This window comes from Pseudonaja textilis, chromosome 1 (assembly GCF_049901715.1).
Source record: "Pseudonaja textilis isolate UNSWEBS1 chromosome 1, rPseTex1.2, whole genome shotgun sequence".
Classification (NCBI taxonomy): Eukaryota; Metazoa; Chordata; class Lepidosauria; order Squamata; family Elapidae; genus Pseudonaja; species Pseudonaja textilis.
In genome coordinates this window covers 309654121-309675376 of record NC_141990.1, presented here as the reverse complement: position 1 = coordinate 309675376, position 21256 = coordinate 309654121, and the positions used below count along the sequence as shown (strand labels likewise).

Below are 21256 nucleotides of genomic sequence, written 5' to 3'. Positions count from 1 at the left end.
CCATTTTGGCAGCTTAGCCTAAAATCAATATTGTCTGGCTTTTTGAATTTTCACTACAGTAGTCATTCAATCTTTTGTATAGTGTGCTTTTCTAAATTGTCTACTGCTTTTATTCCTTTGTCCATTGACAAGACTCAATGGCCTATATTTACATGTTAATTTGCTTCCTGGTTCCAGCAATTGGCTTTAATGCAACACCTTCAAATATGTGGTCACTGTGGTCTGTAGATTACATGACTCATCATACATTTCTGGAATAAAATTTAAAAAGCACTTCGTTGTCAAGTCTATGTAATTGCTAGCAATAAAGATTCATTGGAAAATTATTGTGATTAGAAAACTAGTTTTCTGAAACAAGAAAATATAATGTTGAATACACATAGACCTAATTGTTGTTTTTTTGCTATAATTTTTGTCATAGATGTCAAATTTGGAAGCTGGGGTGTCTTCTTTTCCAGTTGTCCGTATCCCCTTTTGCCTAGTCAGGTGTCTGGTAACTTTCGTCAGGGGCTGCAGATTAAATTTAGGGAAATTTCAGGAACCATATGTTGCCCAATCAAGGAGAAAGTGAACACAGGTAGTCCTCAACTTAGGATCACAACTGGAATCAGAATTTCCATTACTAAGAAAGATGGTTGTTAAGTAACTTGTGTCTAATTTTACAATCTTTTTTTTTTTTGACACTGTTCATAAGTGGATCAATGCAGTTATTTAAGTGAATCACAGCAAATTCAACCTCCCCCACTGACTTGGTTCTCGGAAACCAGCTGAGAAGGTCGCAAATGGTGATCACATCACCCTGGGGCAGTACAACTATCATAAATACATGCCAGTTGCATCCAAATTTTGATTGTGTGACTGTTGGGATGCCGTGACAATTGTAAGCGTGAGAATCAGTTAAAAGTCACTTTTGTCCGTGCAGTTGTAATTTTGAATGGTTACTGAGCAAATGGTTTTAAGTCGAGGACTACCAATATGGTCAAAATAGTGGGAATGTCCAGAATAATGACATTATGCAGTTTCTTTGAATAGACAATGAAAAAAATGATACAAAAAATGCTTCTAAGGAATCTTCCTATTTTGTCACCATCAGATGGCAATGTTCATACAATTTGCTAGGCCAAAGATACCTACAACATATTGCACTATAACATGCAGTATGAACCCAGCTATTATAGTTTATAAACTATGGTTTATGATTTAGTATGTGGAATGAATATGGCTAATTGCAGTTTAACTAACAGACAAAATTAATCTATGATGTAGCAAATATCAAGCCCTTCTTTCAGCCTTCAGTTTTGCAGTTCAAAAACTCATGAAGCTACCAAATTAATAAAAGCCAATGTATATATTCATTATGGATTTGCTCTTAGGCGATATGTCCTCAAGTATGATCTTTGAAATCACAGACTCAACTATTTTATAATAATTCATAATATGTTAGGATTAGATTTATGGCTCATTGCATACATTACAATGGGCAGGACTTATAGAATACCTTAAGCCACAGTGTGGTTTCTTCTTGTCTTATGTCATGTGAGCCGTTCCATTAAGTTTCAGGTCAAAATGATAGGAAAGATCAATTGGCAGTATTTTGTGGGCATATCTAGTTATCTGAAATATTATCTTCTTATCTGATCTATAAATAGATTCCCCTGACTTTGGAAATGAGAATAGATGTTTGCAAAATAGTTCAGAACAAGAACACATAGACATTGTATCTCATCAAAGGTTAACCGCCTACTCCTAAATGAAAAGATTGCTAGAAAGTAAGCATTAAATAAGGAGGACCCTGTCTTAATTTACTTACTGCCAAAAGGAGGGCTAAAATATATGCTCTGTAACCTAACCCCTTACAGTAAACCTGGGAGAATCCAACTTTTTTTATTGCTAGGGGCCATTTTTATATTCAGTGCAATGTGCCTGGTTCTAGTTTCTTAAATGCTTTAAACCAATTTTGTGAATGATTATGAACTAGCTCTTGTATGTTTGCTGCAAGAGAGATGCTTTGGGAGTAAGTAATGATTACATGGAAGGCAGAATACAGAAGTTCTAATTAAATATTTTGCTTTGCTTCTTTGGTCTAGGCAGCAATCAGGGTACAAGAGTAACCATAGTAGGCTATTCTGTATTTCCCTCTACTCGTGTTATAAAAAGCCAAATTTAAGGGAGGCAGTTATGCAATGAACACAATATTAAACATTTTTTTCTGCTTTCATTATTTTGAGCATTCTCAAAGCTGGGGTTTTTGGGGGAGGGTGGGGGGGGTGGTACAATGTCATGAAGCTAACAGATCCTGATATGCGCTGGGAATGTGTCCTAGGCCTACATCACAAGTTCTTAACTTCATCTTAAAATGGCCCTTAAAGAAAACTAGAAGTCAACCAGGATATTTAAACAGAAGAACATGCTACATTTTTAAAATTTATTCATCCTAATGTGTGAAAGATTTAAGCTGTCATATCAAAAATAAATTGAGAAAAAGTATCACTTCTGATTTTTAAATGCTTTTAGCTTCTCAAATAAAAACACTGTTCTATGAAAAGCAGGGTTTCTTAAGATTTAGACAAGATACCCAAAACTTATTGTGGTCCAACATCTGATGATGTTCCTTCTCATTTACACGATGCTGAGGAACCAATTAACAAACTTGATTTAAACAAGATGTATTTTACTGTTTCAAAGAAGAGAAAATAATAAATGATATAAAACAAGCATGCCACCTTCAAATCTGCCAGATGAAATCAAAATAGTACATTTGATAAAGTCATTATCTGAAAGCAGATTTTATACTGCATATGTGTGGGGTTGAAAAGCCATCTTGTTTTCAGAGGGCCTCTTGTTGCAGCAGACTCCTACCTAATATTAACAAATGGCTAACTGCCATCATTAATACATAGACTTGAAATAACAACACAATCAAGGAATAGTCTGTTTCTCATTTTACCTAGGAAGCCCCCACATTTCCCATGCAGCAGTCACTGTCAGCCATTAACCATGTTGTATAGGACTTAGACTGGTTTGTAATCCAACTTAGACTCCAGCTTCTTGGAATCTGCAACTTTCCTAACTGCCTTCATGAAGTCTTCCTGAACTACAAAGTCATGATCAGCACGAATAGCAAACATGCCTGCAGAAAGACAGTGTGAAAAACATATTTATTGGAAACAGCAGGGCTTGAAACCAGACTCTGCACAATAGGTAAGATTTCCTTTGAGAAACACAGAAGATGGAACTATAATAACTGCTCCTTATTCCACATAAAATATTTGTGTCAAATACAGGCAGCCTTTGACTTATGATCATAATTGAGGCAGGAATTATGACTGTAAAGTCGTGCCAGTTGTTAAGTGGGCTACTACATTACTGTGCCAAACTTTACAACCTTTTATGCGGGAGTTGTTATATGAATCGCTGCAGCTGTTAAGCAAACATAGCACTTGTTAAGTATCCATTGTCTGCAATGGGTAGTTTGGTTTTTTTTACCAGAAATCAGAAGTAAATGCTGGTTTCTGGCAAAACTGTCAGATATTATGATCGTGTGACTGCAGGATGCTGCAGATGGGTCATAAATGTGGGCTGCTTGCTGTACACCCAAACTGATCACATGACTGTGTGAGTAGCCATCGGATCTTCAGACCTGGGAAGGTCTGCCAGAACTCTGAATGGTCATTAAGCAATTGATCATAACTTGAGTACTACTGTAAGGTTTATTTTAAATTATTACACATCCTTGATTTAAGTCTCACACCAGGTTTTGCATGGCAAGTTGAGGACTTGTTGTGGTTAGCTGGCAGCAGGTGCGGACGGCTGAGGAGAGTGAGGACTCAAGATGAGGGGCCAGGATCATTAGGGAGTGGACTGATGCCTTCAGAAATTGTGGGGGCTGGCAGCAGTGATGAGGACGTTCCCAAGGAGCCTGTGCCAAGTGCGCATGCGCGCAGGATTGCTCGTAGGAAAGAGCAGCTACAACAGCATGGGTGACTTGGGAGTAAGGTTGCAAAGTAATGGCCCCTCCTTCAAGAAGATAAAAGCCAGCTGTGAAACGAAAGTTCTTTGCAGAAGGCAAAGACGTTTTGAAACTCCAGCCTTGTGGACATTCCAGTATCCTGAGTTTGTATTTGAAGATTCTTGTATTGCAAATTATTTCTTGTCTGTTATCTTTTGGGCAAGTCTCGCACAGTTTGGCAAGGCTTGTGCTTATCACAGCTAATTATATTGCAGAAGCATTACAAGGTTTCTGTTCCCTTTGGATTGTGTTTGATTTGTTGGAAAAGGGCGAGGGTCAGAACAGAACTTCATTCCACAAGGGGTGGGACCAAACCCACCTTGAGAGAAGCTTTCAAGAGTTTGAAAGAGTTGAACCTACAGTTTTAAATATATATTTTAGCCCTTAAACCACTCAAGCCAAAGAAATACAAAAAAGTCTCACCCATTGGGTGTGCATGTGTGCAATGCACTGGCAGCCGCACAAGAGAGAATCGGATGCCACAAGTAGTCCCTGGACACTTTTATGTGCCCTATGTTAAACTAAGAACTAAGGAAAGTAGAAAGAATTCATTACCTGCTTCAGTACAGACATTCCTTAGGTCAGCACCATTAAATCCATCGGAAAGCTTCACAATTGCTTCATAGTCTAATAGTAAGAGTCAAATTGCAAGGTTAATCAGAACTGTGACCCTAAAATACTAAAGAATCTCTGGATCTTTTCACTATCTATCAAGCTTCAGTGGAGTGAGCGAGCAAATCAAGGTTTCTGATGCTGACTGGAGTACTGCAATTTTAGAGCTATACAATAATCTGGGAACGCTATTTTGAGCCAGTTGAAGATTCTTCAAAACTCCCCTTGCAAGATCATATTTACAATAGGCTGTTTTGAAGTGTACTAGACTATTTCCAAAAGTAAGATGAATACAATTCTGGAAGCAGGGGCAACCAACCCATGGAGCATTTCTACATTGCTAAACCTCAACCACAACTAGGGCCTGCTTTATGCTGTTCTAAACCTCCAAGAGGAAAAGTAAATTATATAAAATATATAAATACAGTAGGTAAATGTTTCAGAAAAAAACAAAGGATTATACTTTAAAAAGCTATTGTGTGACTGACAATTTCTGCCCCAAACAGACCAAAACTTTACAATGAATTGCAGTAAATATTTATGTACTGAACAGGAACTGTATAAAACAGTGCCTTAAGATGCGAACGTCATCTTGGGAACTTACCTATTTCTCCATGTTTAGTTATAGGTCCAGCATGGATTTTCAGGATGTCTAACCTAGCTTGTTCATTTGGCAAATCAATATCTAGGTGAAAAGAGGTGTTTTTTTTTTCAATTACGAATTTTGGTTGCATACCAGACAAAGCCAAAGGCTTAAGCTAGCATACTGAGTTTACTCACGAATCTTCCTGTCCAATCTTCCAGGTCGCAACAATGCTGGATCTAGAGTATCTGGTCTGTTTGTAGCCATTATCATTTTGACTCTGTGTAAAGTATCAAATCCATCCATCTGATTCAATAACTGAAACATATTGCAAGGAAGCATAGGCTTTAGTTAACTTTGGTGTTTTTCCACCAAGAAGTTGATTCCAACAAGACAATTAAGAAAAATGTATTGACAGTTGTTGTTTTGAACAGCATTTGTCACATTTCAGAAACACAGGAGTTGGGATACCAAGACAAAACCTTAAAATCCATGAGAATTTTAATTCTCAGTTAGAAAGCGTATTTATGAAAGTTGTAGTTTTTGCAGAAATGAAAACATGAGCTTGTTCCTCTGGCCAGAGCAGTTGTCAATAGGAATTTTATATAAAGGCCATTCATTTTATGGAGTTTTGATTTACCAAGTGAAGGAAAAGTTTCTCTCTTGTAAAATACAAAACCCAGATACATAGTAATTATAAAAAGTCACTTAATCATATCTCCAGTTATATAACTGGACAATATAAAGTCACAATTTTATTCAAAAGTAAGAGTACACTCAATACAGTACAGAAAATCAAACCAATCTCAATGTTTCACTTTTGGTTACCTGCCTAAAATTAGTGTTTGAAAGATATCAGACTTAACATATAACTTTACCTCCATTAAAGTTCTCTGGATCTCTCTGTCAGCTGACGTTCCCTCAGAAAAACGGCGACCACCTAAAGAAAAGAGCATGGAAGAGTATTTGGTATTTCACCAAGCAGAACATTTGACATAAAGTTTTAATTTAGAATACAGCCAAATATAAAATGATATCCAGTATTTTCAAAAATGTCTGATGATAGCTGACTTACATAGGCATTAAGTTTTAAAAGGTATTTGCCCAAAAAATAAATCAGTTTTAATTGCAGCTCCCCTCCCTCCTTCAGCATGAAAGCCTGATGAGTGACTTTGGACCTCTTCTTAACCCGACCCACCTCACAGAGTTGTTGTTTCAAATGGAGGAGAAAGGAGAATTAGATACGTTGGCCGTCTTGAGCTATTCATAGAAACAATAAATGCAGCTTAAAAATAAAATAAATAGTATAGAATTTTTGCTGAAGAAAGGTGGTCAATGCTAAGGAGAAATGATCAAACTTTATTGGGTGCCAGCTTTCCAAGAGAGGAGGAAGGGAGGGAGGGAGGGGGAGAGAGAAGAGAGAGAGAGAAAGAGAGGGAGGGAGGCAGAGCAATAGAAAGATTGTTATACACTTTGTGGATCAGAGGTGGGAAATCCAAGGGATTTGATTCACCTGCAGTTTTTTTGAGGAAGTAAGGCAGGTGTTAGAAAGAGAAAAAGGCTGTTCTATTGTAAAACTAAAATCACACCTCTGTGACAATTGGAATTTTGAGACAGCCAGGCGCCCAAGCGCTCCATCATTAGATGAGCCTTTGGGGGATGGGTGAGAGCTTTCTTTTCATATGCAAGTAGTTTGCAACAGGAGATAGAAAGGAGGAGGACAGAAAGAAAAGACAAAAAGGTGGTGGGAGAGGTTGGAGAAGTGGTTGCAGTTTTATTATTTTTCCATCACAATGGATTCCAGGCAGTTATATTCGAGAATGGCTGCTGATAGCATACTCTAGTAACATATTGGACTTTAAGGGTCCCAGTTCTTTGGTATAGTGAGATTAGTAGTTACATTGTTTACTTTTTTCATTTTCAACTCCTGCTAAGTTCATTTTCCCATCCCAGTCTTGAACTTGCAGGAACAAAGCAGTTCTTTGAACAGCTTATAAAAAAACTTATCACACTTTTAGATTTTAAGAAGCCTGCATTCTTACCAATAGCATCAATTTCATCCATGAAGATGATACAGGGCTGATGGTCCCTGGCATAGTTGAACATTTCTCTAATCAGTCGAGCGCTTTCCCCAATGTATTTGTCTACAATGGAACTAGACACAACCTGTGAAAACATTATCAATGAGTGATACTTGAAAGTCAAACAAGTTTGGATGAAGAGTTCAGGGAAAAAAATATTTTACTTACCTTTAGGAAATTGCAGTCTAGCTGACTGGCAACAGCTCTAGCCAAGAGAGTTTTCCCCGTTCCTGAAGTGACAAAATACCAAAGATGATTCAAGAAGTAAAGCATCAACATGCCAGACATATAGTTGAGATTACATGGTGAAGCACTACAGTGAACAGACCTTCAAGGGCCTGGCTTCAGCCTTTGGTAGTATATAAGGGCTGAACTCGTAAAGTGATAACACCACTTTAACTACCTACAATTCATCTGATTCCCCCCTTTAATTCAGCCATTTTTGCTAGGGGTGGCACTTTTACTGAAATGAAAATATGGGCCTGGGACAAGAAAACCTAGGTTTGTAAAAAAAAAAAAAAATTCACAGATTAGGAAAACCTTGTTCTCAAACTGGGATGACTTTTAACCAAAAAGTGCCTTTCCCATGGGACAGGAATATGATATTAAATCTTATAAATCAGAAAATAAAACCATCCTTCCAAAAAGGGTTTTAAAAGCTCTAAATAAAATACAGACAACTGAATAGGTCTGAAACAATCCTAAATACCCAAATATCCAAAATAAAATCCTTGCAACAAAAAGCTTCTATTTGAATCTATTTCAAAAAGTTTTTCTTCTGGCCTCTGCCATAAGTCTACTTCATTTTTCTTATCCTAATTCAGAACAAAAGGGATAAGGCCATGTGCTTGAAATGAGCAGATCATGGGGCTTCCAGATAGAATAATACCCCTCACAGTTTGCATTTGGTACATCTCTGAACCAAATCAGATTATATCTTTTTTTGTGAAATTATATTTGTATCTTTCTTTGTGAAATTGCCTACAATATGTGTGGATGATAGCTGAGAATTTATGCCAAAGACTCTGAGGACACATTTACTTAATTCTGTCTTTTATCTCCCAGGATCTTCTCAGAACTTGTAAACTTACACTGGAACTTGATAGTATAGAAAATATCTATTTGCGCATGAAGTAAGAATGTGCTTGAGTTGGTCTGAAAATAAATATCCCACATGATGTACCTTTTTGCTGAGGCGTAAGAGATACAAAATTATTAAAGTGAGCCTACCTGGTGGGCCATATAGCAAGCAGCCTTTGGGAGGTATAATCCCCACACGCTGGAATAATTCTGGATTTGTCAGGGGTAACTCTATAACCTGCAAAGACAAAAATCTGTTTTATGCTCAAGTAATTCAATGTGTATCCAAAGTCACAAACTTTGTGACATTTATACAATATTCCTTCTAAACATCTCATCTATACTTTAGATTTATTTCTTTGAAACAAACTCACTGCATTGTGGAGTTTGGTTAAAAGCTCTGGTTTTAAATTTTAAAACATAAGCAGTTCCATTTATGTATTTTCCTGACGTTCTGCAATGGGCATCTAATTGACACCACAGAATCAGATATTTTTATTCTTTTACAAAAACATGAGTAGCTTAGCCATAACTAATATACAGGCTGGTATACAAGAGACATGTACCTCTCTTAGTTCCCTGATTTGTTCTGACAATCCACCAATTTCAGAATAAGATACATCGCCAGGATCTTCATGAGACATGTTGTAAACAAGTGGATCAACTTCTCTTGGCAAATATCTAAACATGTGAAGTAATTCCAGTTATCCGATCAGATGATTCTGCACCAGTGATTTTTTTTTTAAAGTAATTTCCAAATAGTATTTTTCCCACCCAATGAAGACAAATAAATTACTAAGTTCTATAATGGTCTCCCAGAAGTTTTGTTAACAAGCAAGATAAACACTGTAGCTTAAATGCTACTTGCACAAAAAGGAAGAATCCTAAGCAAAGCCTTTGGATTTGCCGTTTCCTCCTCCCCTTTCCTTCCTCTATAATGAAGAAAGCGTTGTTGCTTTCTATCTTTTTTATTTTTCTCAACTCCAATCTAAACATATGAAGGCAAGATTTTACCTCATAATCGTTAAGGTGGTCATATCCAATGCAACTCTTGTCCCAGGTTTCAATTTGCTTTTATCAAGCTGAAGGCAAAAAAGGCAATTATTAAATTTACTACAGTATTATGTCAAACATGTATTCAACCAAGAAATATTCACTTTGTATTAACTATACTATTTTGGGGTCCAGGAGGGAGGACCCAAAAATACATTCGAAGGAGTATGTATGATAATAAAAGCACAACAAAGCCCATTCAAATAATAGCAAACAACAAAGTTGAAAATGTGCTGCTCCTAGAAGGATTACTCTTTTTCCACAACAGGTGGATGAAGGCTGGACAATTTTCACACATCCAGTCTATGCCTGCAAAAATAAATTAGGCACTGAGAGTTGCTTAGGTAGGACACCAAGCCACGACTTAGTGGCTGTAACTTTAAAGTTTATCTGAGAAACCAACTCATAAACAAGATCTAGGTAGTCCTCAGTTTACAACCCTATTTAGAATCAGCAACTCTACCACTAAGCAAAGCAGTCGCTAAATGGGAAATCATGCAACCACAATTGTATTTTTCAAATGGAAAGAGACAGGACTAGTCAGTTTCACACTTTTAGCTTTTGTTTGCTTTCTAACCACTTCCCCACTCCTTGGAATATTGGAGCCTCTGCTTACTATCTTGTACACCTTGAAAGCAATGCAATCATGCTAGCAGCCCAAAGTTGGGAGCCATAGGTGTGATACACAAACATCTCTTAATAGTGCTCGCCAGGAAGTGGTACGGCCGATTGTCCCAACCAAACAGTTGGCAGCTCCAGTGGTTACCAGAACCCAAAAGAAGAAGGAGGAGGTGGATTTATCAAACGATTTGACTGCACAATTAAGAGATGCTCTAAAACTTGATGACTGGTTCCTTGCTCACTCAAATAACTGTACGGTTAAAGATGGGTAGCATGGGTGGGAGCCAAATTATATGTGCCAGAGAAACTGAGGAGCCAAATATTACAGCAAGCTCATGATTCTAAAGCGGCTGGTCATTTTGGATTCGTGAAAACCTTACACTTGGTTAAACAGCAATTTTGGTGGCCTACTTTGAAGAAGGACATTGAAACTTATGTAGCTGGTTGTTCTATCTGTGCCTCAGCCAAACGGCTCCCTGGTAAGCCAGCAGGCTTGCTACAAAATGTGGCTAGAGCAACGGCTCCATGGAAGGAAATCTCTATGGAATTTATAGTGGAATTACCTGAAAGTGGGGGAAACACAGTTATTTGGGTGGTAACTGATTTGTTTTCCAAACAGGTACATTTCATACCTTGTTCGAAGATCCCATCTGCAAAATGTTGGCTAAACTGTTTATTTCACATATCTACATGTTACATGGGGTTCCTGAACGCATAATCTCAGACAGGGGTGTCCAATTCACCTCGAACTTTTGGAAGGAGTTCCTGAAGTTATTGGGCTCCGCCCAGGGCTTAAGCTCCGCCCACCATCCACAAACTAATGGGGCTTGTGAGAGAACTAACGCGGTATTGGAACAATATCTTAGATGTTACATAAATTATCAGCAAGATAATTGGGCTGACCTATTACCATTTGCGGAGGTGGCATATAATAATTCCGTACATAGTAGTACTGGGTTTACTTCGTTACATACTTCCAATTTGAGACCGACCCAGATTGATCCTCCTGTACCATTGCTAATTGAAAGCGAACAACATTTTGAAGTTAAAGAAATTTTGGATTCTCGGAAACAGAGGGGTTGACTCCAATATTTGGTTGCTTGGAAACATTTTCCTTCTTCCCAAGCTGAGTGGGTCGATGAAAAGGATGTTAAGAGCTCCTACACTTGTCAAAGCATTTCGTACTAAATATCCTGATAAACCCTAAAAATATGAGTATTTTAATGTTACCTGTTTATTGACTATTACCTTCCACGTTTTCTTCTTTTATAGGACTAACGTCTTTTTTCTAGGAGGGCCGAATGTCAGCCTTCAAGATTTTCTCCCTTTGCTTTGCATCTTTCGGCTGTCATAAGTAACGGGGGGAGGAGGGGGGAAAATCATGGGAAGTGAGCTGGAGGTGTTACAAACAGAACTGTATAAACTGGGGGGGCGGGAGGGGAATACATTCTTGCTTAGGTTTCTATTTCTTGCTTAGCTTTCTCTTCTATGCTATGCGCAGCTGCAAACCTTTATCGAAGTATGCCAAGGTCAATGGACAGAAGCCTCACCAACTGGAGATGTCCACATGATGATATTCACAACTTTTAATTGGAAGAACCATTTGAACTATTGGGGGTGGGAACATTGCCATTACTTTGTATATGTGATTTACGCACCCATTTTCTTGGATTCAGAATTCTTTTGTTGCTACCACTTGATTTCCAGTAAAAGATATATTTTCTCTAATTAAAAGAGTCTAAACATTTCTTTCTTGGATTTTGAATGGAGCACCAGCTGACACTTACTCTCTTGAAATCCCTCACCAATCTGTCTGCTTTGAGTGACTTAGGGAGGAAGAGTCACGCAAAGGGGAAACTGACTTTAGAAATCATTTACTTGCTTTCTCCTCTCTCACCCTCCTAAGAAAGAGGAGAAAAGGATTTCAAGAAAGAAAGCTGTTTGGTTTTTCAAAAATAATGTGATCACGCCAGCTATGGAAAAAGGTCAAACAAAGGAAAATCCTACAGAATTGTATTTTTTTTCTCTATTCCCCACCCCCACCCCCACCAGAGCAGAGAGATTGGGGAAAGAGATTTCAAGAGAGTACGATTCACATAGCATGCACCTATGGCTCCCAGCTCGATTCCCAGCCCGACTGCATTGTTTTGAATGTATAGACAAGCAAAGCTTGCTTTCTTGTAATCCCTATCTCCAATCTCTCTGCTCTGCCAGAGGGGGGAAAATATAGTTCAAGCACAGGACTGATTGTAATGATGATCATGTAACTAAGGACACTATGATGATCAAGTGGGTTGTAAAGTTATTTTGTTAGCACAAGTTAGTTGTAACTTTGAATAGTCTCTGAAGAAATTTTTAGTGAGTAACTACTTGTACTCACCTGACGACGACAGCCAACTACATATCTTGGTCCATTTGTTGCTTTGACAATGACTAGGAGTAGCAAAGGAAACCAGGTGAGAGCATGTTATTCAACCATGATTTGAATAAAAAAAAATCCCAACCAATTTTTTAAAAATAACAGTTATGTGCAATTATAATTATGCTACTCTATTTCAAATCCAAATTTTTTTTAATTTTGATATAATAAAGAAAAGTAATAAAATAGTATCCCCATGTACTTACATTTCTCTTCTGTTAATTGTTTAAGAACCTCACCAACAATCTGTTTTTAAAGGAAATGGAAAAATACACTGTTACCATTATCTCCCTGCTGTCTGAATTTCTGAAATGGATAAGATCACTTGGTCTTGATATGAAGTCTGGATGCCATTAGTGACTATCATACACAATTAGGACTACTATTCAAACAGAATGAGATGGCTGCTTCAAGCAGCAGCTCTCAGCATTGTGAAAAGGCAAAAAAATATTAAGTCCAAACAGGATATCATTTATTGCTCGATTTAAGGCAATAACATTTCTGGAGAATGCATGAGTACTTCAGATCTCCCATGAACAGCTAAGGAGTCCTCCCTGAACTCTGGGAGGTACTCATTAAAAACACACAATGTTGACTTGTTCCTCGACACAGAGCCAATCACAATTCTCAGAAAATTTGCTTTCTTACAGCAGTCCCCAACTTTTGTGGTTCATCAGCCTGGCTTGTGGGAGGGGAGAGTTGGGAACTAGGCTGTATGAGTAGCAGGCCAGAGCACATATGCACACATCTCAACTTGTGCAAGTTGAGCTGTGTGCATGCACGCAAGCATACTGCTACTGTGGCCCTGTTCTGAATAGGCCACGGCCCGGTAGTGGGCCACAGCCCAGGGGGTCAGGAACCCCTGGATTAAACAACAGTTTATTCACTGAACATTGTGACTGCATGAGCACTCACCTGTCCAACACTTTGTAGAGCTTTGAGGTCATTTTCTGATTTTTCATACTGCTTGGTAAGTTCCTTCAGTTGTTCCCTTACTAAGAAAGAAGAACAGAGTTTTCAGGTAAAATTCATACAATGTGTGCTAATAGTCTATACTGTCTGTTCTTCCATTTCAATCCTTAGAGAGAGAAAATTAAGATGCAAAATTTTATTGTGGACCATTGTATATAGCTTATTAAAAGTGTCTTCCTTATGTTTCTTCCTATTCTATATTTATTGTATACAATAGACAAGTGGTACATTCAGGGTTAGGGTTACTCTTATCCTTACCAGGAAGCAGAAAGTAGTATTTTTCTCAAATTCATTTGTTTTAAACCCATTTTAAAGCAACTGTTTAACTCACACCTGGAGATACTTAAAGAGGGGAGAATTAAGAATGAAGGGATAAAATTCTTTTTATTCCCTGTATTCCCTATGCAGAATTCATTTTTGTGTCAATAGATATGTCATGTCTTTAGTAGGAGATTGCTGCGTAGGCATTGGGAATTCAGCAGCATACAAACTGTAATCAATAAATTAAATTTAAAAGTTTAACATTTTCTAGACAACTGAAGAAGAGACAAAGGAATTGGCTCTCCCATGTTTGACTCTAATAAACGTATAAGAGTTTGTTGAAGAGGTAAAAGAGTAGGAACCACAGAAGGCAGTAGCTATGGAATCTTAAGTTCATACTGCAGAATAAACATTGAGGGTATACTCATACATAGATGCTAGATTTCAGGAATCTTATTAGAAATAGAAATTAAATAGAGTATTTTTGGAAAATAATTTTTATTTTCAACAAGCTTTGAAAGATACTACTGGGTGAGATCCCATGGAAAACGTTCCTCTGATCAAAGGGAGCACAAAAGAGTTAACAATTTCTCAAAAATAAAATACTGAAAGTACCACTGGATACCACTTCAATGAGAAGGAAAAAATAGGAAGCAGCTTAGGAAACTGCTTGGAAGGATCCACTAGCCAAAGAACCACTGCTGGAAATGGAAGATCACCAAGGTGGTATATCAGCAAGTAAGTATTATCTTTTTTGGGGGGTGGGGTGGGGTGGGGGGACGACAAAAAAAGCTAAAAAGAATTTAGATTCACAAGAGAAGTTGAAAGCAACAAAAAGGGCTCTTTTTTGCTGTATCAATAGTAAAATAAACAAAAGAGAAGGAGTAGGAGAAAATAGTAAAAACAAATGACAAGAAGATAGCAGAACTCCTCAACTTCTAGTTTACTTGTTTTCTCCTCATAAAAACCTAGGGAGAATAACCAGTCGAAGGGAAAATGACTCAAGGTCAGTTAAGGGATATTTAAGGAACAGTTGCATGCTGTAACTGAATTTAAAATATCTTTCAAATATCTGAAGGATCACGTAAAAAGGCAGAATTGTTCATTTGTTTCAGAAAACAGAGATTGGATAATTGAATGATAATACTCAATTCCAGTACTGGACAAAGTGGGACAAAATGGTCTCCACTGTACCTTCTAATTCTTACATTCTGTAATTGTGAATGATTCTATGTTTCAGACCAACTATCTCATTTTCTCAAATTTTGCCACATCTCAACTTTCTTCTATATAACAGGCATGTGGGACTAGGTTGCTGCAGGTAGGTAAGGAGACCTACTGGCACCTGCTACAAATCCGCTCCTCTCAGTCTATGTTTTCTTCTGGACAGCAAGCAAATGCTTAATATATAATTTTAGATATTGGCATTGGTTTTTAAAAATTTATTTGGCTTTATTTTGGTGGGAGGTTTCTATTTTTCATTCTGTTTAGTTTCTTTTCGCTCATAAACTGTAGCTCATTGACTGTCTTTAGTATTTCATTGCTTATTTACCTTTTGTACTGTATTTTGTTTATTTTTGTAATCTTTGTTAGCATTTTTCAAAGCAGTTGTCTGAGTCTATTGCATATTACATGTAAATCTGGAGGAAATGTGTGCAGAATATGGAAGTCAAAGGAACAAGGTAATTTGCTTTTGTTCCACACATTCCACAGAGTTATCCCTGTTTTTTCCTTTTTATCTTTCTTATTTCTCAGTTATGTTCCTTTAAGATTAATGAAACAAAACTAGACCCTTGTTTTTGATTTTTTTTAAATAAACCTGTTACAGCTGGGTTAACATATTACATATCACATATTACAAATGCAGGGTTTAATAATGGTTTGTTGAATAAACCAAAATTTTCTGGATTCATAAGTCTATTAAACTATGAACCATGATTTTCAAACTATTATGATTGCACAATACACTACACTAAAACCCAACCGATATTTCTCATCTGTATGAATTTTGTGTTGAAATCAGATTTAAATTCATTCTCAGCCATGGAAGTTCACAAAACCTGTCATCTTAAGTCATCTTAGCCTTCTTCACGGGATTGCTATTATTGGGAAAGAAATGGAAGAAAGAACTAATGTGGGCATCAGAAGGCAGGGCATAAATGCCACGATTACAATGAAATTATTTTATCAAATTTAGAACAGCCCAACTCACAGGGCGATTCCAATGTGCCCTCCCAATCTGAGGGTCCATTGCACTGACCTCAGTGAGCAAATCTCCCTAAGGAAACATGCACAGGATCTGAGTGGGGGGGAAATCATCTGAATATCATATGGTAAAATATAGGCTTTTCACTCCAACGCGTCTTCCCCACCCTGTTTGACATGAGATTATTATTATTAATAAATCTGGTTCTTTCGGGATCCCGAGAGAGGGATGAAATCAGGGAGAAGCACAGAGACCAGGCTTCCTTCTCCGTCACCGAGCAGCCACTCACGCTCCTTGAGGCGCCCATCGATCTCCTTGTGCTCCAGCAATTTCTTGCGATAGTCTTGCAGCGCCTTGTCTCGCGGCTCCGCCATGATGATAAGACGAAAGCCGAGCTATGCCGGCGGTAATGCGCAAAGGACGTCGGGAATTACGGCCCAGGCAGGAGAAGTAGCTTCCTTTTAGGACTTCCTCTTCCCGTATGCTGCAATTGCTGCTTCTGCCAGAGCGCCCCCTGCTGACTTGGAGGGGAACCGTTTACGAAAAGAAAAAGGAAAACGACATGTACACACCTTGAGCGTGATAGACATAGCTAGCCAGTGTTCATGTAATGCGATACCGATAAGTGATTTAGATTTGAGACGGTTCACTATCATTGGGGAAAATGTAGGAAACTGATATAGATATCTAGGCCAAATGTATAAATAATTCTCCATTCGTTATTCCTGGTGTATAAAGAATTCCTCTATTCTATTCTATTCTATTCTATTCTATTCTATTCTATTCTATTCTATTCTGTAAGGCATTCCTGGGCTAACAACCTGCCTTCCATTGAGGACCTGTATATCACACTGTTAAAAAGAGGGCTGTGAAAATATCTACAGACCCCTCACATCCTGGACATAACTTGTTTCAACTTCTACCCTCAAAACAACCTCATAGGGCATTGCATACCAGAACAACTACACACAAGGGCCGTTTTCCCCCATGCCATCACTCTGTTAAACAACTAATTCCACAACACTGTCAAACTATTTAGTAAGGCTGTATTACTGTTATTCTTCTCATCTTTCCTATTGCCTATCTCCTTTTCTACTTATGACTATAATTTTGTTGCTTGTATCTTAACAATTTATATTGTTATTTAGTTTCCTCATATGATTTATCTATGTTGATTGTTTATTTGGTATTCTATGACTATCACTAAGTGTTGTATCTTATTATTTATGATGAATGCATTTTTATGATGACCATGATCATAATTTATCACATATAGCTTTTATGTACACCGAGACCTTATACAGTGATACACCAAAGACAAATTTCTTGTGTGTCCAATCACATTTGGCCAATAAAAAATTCTATTCTACTCCAAGCTACTCTACTCTAATCTAATTATGTTTTTGCAAATTCAGAGGGCTATACACCATGATAGTATTGATGGAGAATGTATGGTTTTATTATCAATCTCATTTTACAAAAGAAAACCCTCTGAATATTGTTTATATTTATTGTCCCATTACTTTCCAAATTATTGGCATATAATACAAAACAATAGATGACTGCAACAAGGCAGAAGTAAGATATTCCAGAACAAAATCAATAAGTAAATTGAATTCCGCCCCCAAAGGAACCATTATGGCGCTTATCCTCACTTGCATTTTGAGTGCCATATCTAACCTAAAGCTGAAACCATTCATTTTTAAAAAATAAAATATGCATAGTTGCTCAAGATGCAAAACAAATCATCAAACTGAGTGTTGAATTAATTGTAACTTTATAAAATAACATTGATTTTTGATTCATCATGCATGTGGGTATTAACTCTTAGCCCTCTGTTCCCATTCTGGTTTTCAGATGTTGTAATGTATCCATTGCTAATGTATATGAGCCCATCTACCTTGCTATTTATTCTTGTCTTTTCTTTCATTGCAGTTTTTCCATCATAGTAAATTCTTCAAGACAACTAGCTAGAATTAAAGTTTCCACAATGTGATTTTATGAGCCTCATTATATATGCCTCTAGTGAGAACTCAGGATTGATTGATTCTGTGAACTGTCAGTCATTGTCTATTGATCTGGTCTTTGTAAAATGCAGGAGTTGTTTATTTTGGTTTCATACCTGCATAGTATGAAATAATGCCTTTGCCATTGTCACTAAAATAATCATCCCCTCTCTGCATCTTCCTACACTGCTGCACTCCAAAATAAATGACAGCTTGCTTTAGCTTGGATCATGGGATATCAAACTCGCGGCATCATGTTGCTGTCACATGACATATTGCGACTTTTTTTTCCCCTTCGAGGAGATGGGGTGAACGTGGCCTGTGTGTGATGAATCTGTCCCACAGACAGCCAGTTTGACACCCCCGGCTTGGATGGTATTCATGCCAGTGGTAGGATTCAAAAATTTATCCTACCGGTTCTGTGGGCATGGCTTGGTGGGCGTGGCAGGGGAAGGTTACTGCAAAATCCCATTCCCTCCCCACCCCACTAACCTGCTTTCCAGCTCCATTCTCCTGTGCAGGGCAACAAAAGACCCAGCCGATAGCTGGGACTCGGGAGGCAGAGAATAGATTGGCAGGGCCAATCACAGGTAATATTTGCCGGTTCTCCGAACTACTCAAAATTTCCTCTACCGGTTCTCCAGGACTGGTCAGAACCTACTGAATACCACCTCTGATTCATGCCTGGTGTGTTCCTGCTGAAATTATATACTCTTAGTATGCACACCTGTTGTTCACCACTCATCCCTCCCAGGAACACCATCATAAGCTGTCCAAAATTGACATGGATGGCATATAAATTTAATAAATAAATAAATAAAATGATGAGGCAGCATAATAGGACTTGAGAAGGCCAAAATAACATACATGCCAAAGTGGTTTTCATCAGCCTTTATATACTGAACATTCCAATTACTTCTCCTTCCACGAAGGAGGCTATCCAGAGTGATAGCAAGTACCTTTTTTTATTAACAAGGTTAAACATACCCCAGATCCTTCCATCCAAGGATTCTGTACTCTCTCAAAAGCAACTCAATCCTTGGTGCTCTTTGAGCTTGGTTGCTTTCTTGCAGACTTTTCATTGCCCAAACTAAGTAACATCATTTCAACCTTGAGCTTCAAATATTATCCTTTATTGGCAATTCAGTCCTCTGAGTTAACAGAATTCTGCAGCTAATCCAATCTACTCCCAGCTCAAATTTGCTGTAAGCTAAAAAAAAAAAAACCCCATTTAGTAGGTGAAAATGTGCACAGTTTGTGGACAGCCCATTTCACCATTGAAGGGAATTCTTACTCTTCTCTTGTCTTACTTATCCTTGTCATTCCTGAGCTTTAGCTGATTTGACAGCTCCTCTAATCAAGCAAGGCATTAGAGGCTGCTTAGTACATTTCTATCTGATCTTGAAAAGCTAAGTTGAATGGGACCATTTATTTGGATGGGGGCCACTAAGACAGGGGTCCCCAACCACCGGTCCCCGGACCGGTACCAGTCCGGGGAACAATTTCTACCGGGCTGCTGGTTTGCTGGGTGCCGCCATCTTGTTTTGATGAAAAAGTGCTTCCGGTGAGCTTTTCCGGGTAGAAAGCGGCGTTTGGGTGCTGAAAGAATCCTCGCGCCTTAGTTTCATCAGGGGGGGTGGTGGCTTCGAACAAAACTAAGGCACGAGGATTCTTTCAGCACGCATGGCAAGGCGAGCCGAGCGACCATCCCGAAGCCGTCCCGAAGCCCATCGACACAGGTACAAAGGAGGAGTTGAAGGTGGCGGGGAGAAGCGGGGGATGGCTGGCCGGCCGGTCGCTTGGCTCGCCTTGCCATGTGTGCTGATGCTGGTACCGGGCCGCGGTTGATTTTGTGATGCCAGTACCGGGCCGCGGCACAAAAAAGGTTGGGGACCACTGCACTAAGAAATCCCACTTGAGTATTAAAAACAAACAAACAAAAACAATCCATGAAAGTGGCAATGGCAATTTACTGCTATAACACTTCCAGAACAACTACATGAATTAAGTTATTAATTTTTTAAGTCATTAGGAACTGAGCTCAGATTGGGTTTACCTCCTAATGAGTTGCCTTACCCTTACCTTATTTTTCTACAGGCTTCTCTTTTTGAGAAAGTAGAAGGAAAGTACGGATTGCCTTGTGTCATTTGAGGTCAGCAGAATTCAAGACAATTTAGCAAGTCTACTTTCAGATTTAAAGGACTGAGAGAAGAAGGAACTAGAAAGAATATTACGTGGAAGTGCCCCAAATGTAATGCTAATAATAAATTGAAACAATAGATTTTCCTCTTCCATCTAAAATAAATGGCAAAGTCAGTGCAACTCCTGGGCATTAGTTCAAAGTAGATCCTACAAAATCTAGTTTAAAATTGACACTAAGACTGCCTGTGCCCCATTTCCACCAAGTAGCAGCAAAATCTGCAGAGTAAGTATTGGATAAAATAGGTGGAACTTAAAAAAAACCTCTGCTGTTGTTTTACATGTCACTAATTCTTATTTACAGAAAATTTGAATGCAATATGAAAGTATATGCATTTGGGTAGAGGCCAAATATTTGTTCAGTGGCTACTACAGCAGTATTTTTGTTGAACTCCAAGAAGTATTTCTGAAACCACCATTGCATTCCAAACACACATGATACAAGAGTCACAGGAAGCTTCATAGAGGTGTGTCCCAAATCATTCAGCTTAGGAGTTTGATGGGGATGTTACACAGAGCAGTAGATATTGGTCTGTATACACCCCTGCAGTCTTTTGGGTATGACCCAACAGCACTATTATTAAAATGTTTACAGCCAGTTATTCAGCTTTCTCCCTAGCATGTGTGTGAGGCAGCTGAAATCATAAATATGATTAAACTAATAACATCATGGAGGACCAGACAAATAAAATAACAAAAATCAAACAAGGCAGAGGGATAACTCATGAAGGCTGTTAGCTTGGTGGAATAAGAAAATCTTTAACAGGATATTTAAATGAATGAAAAACCAACTGGATTTGAGATTTTTGAAGTCTGCTCTGCAATGTTTATGCTCCCGTAACACACTGAATCATTGACTAGATGAGCCTATTTTACAATAATATGCTCTGCAAACCCAGATTGTGTGCTAGTTTAGAGTTCAATTTTATCATGGAAAGCCAGAAAATTGGGTGGAGTATAATAGAATTACAATACATTAATAATGAGTGTATTGTGCACCTCATTTAGGGTGTTGCAATAATTAAGGTATTATACTGTGCACCACAGTCAGGTCCACCTATCTAAGCACAGGTAGATGCACAAAACACTCCCCATTGCACCCTTCATTTCAACATCTAGGATTTTACATAATGAGTCCTGAAACAAGAAAACAA

At 38.2% G+C, this 21256-nt stretch overlaps 1 protein-coding gene across 3 annotated transcripts; it reads right to left on the bottom strand.

Moving 5' to 3' along the window:
• Positions 1-398: 398 nt before the first annotated feature.
• Positions 399-16312, bottom strand: PSMC6 (proteasome 26S subunit, ATPase 6). Of its 3 annotated transcripts, none has more exons than XM_087922447.1 (14): positions 16187-16312; positions 13374-13453; positions 12665-12704; positions 12420-12472; positions 9380-9447; positions 8932-9046; positions 8516-8603; positions 7454-7515; positions 7247-7370; positions 6083-6144; positions 5402-5522; positions 5226-5306; positions 4565-4636; positions 399-510 (listed from the first exon to the last, which is right to left on the bottom strand). In XM_087922447.1, the coding sequence occupies exons 1-14, from the start codon at positions 16269-16271 to the stop codon at positions 479-481; spliced, it is 1083 nt and encodes a 360-aa protein (XP_087778573.1). In that variant the 5' UTR covers positions 16272-16312; the 3' UTR covers positions 399-478. The 3 variants fall into 3 exon arrangements, with proteins under 3 accessions (XP_087778573.1, XP_087778574.1, XP_026554519.1); XM_087922448.1 differs by lacking the exon at positions 399-510 and adding an exon at positions 2655-4365; XM_026698734.2 differs by lacking the exon at positions 399-510 and adding an exon at positions 2655-3130.
• Between the last annotated feature and the right edge of the window lie 4944 nt (positions 16313-21256).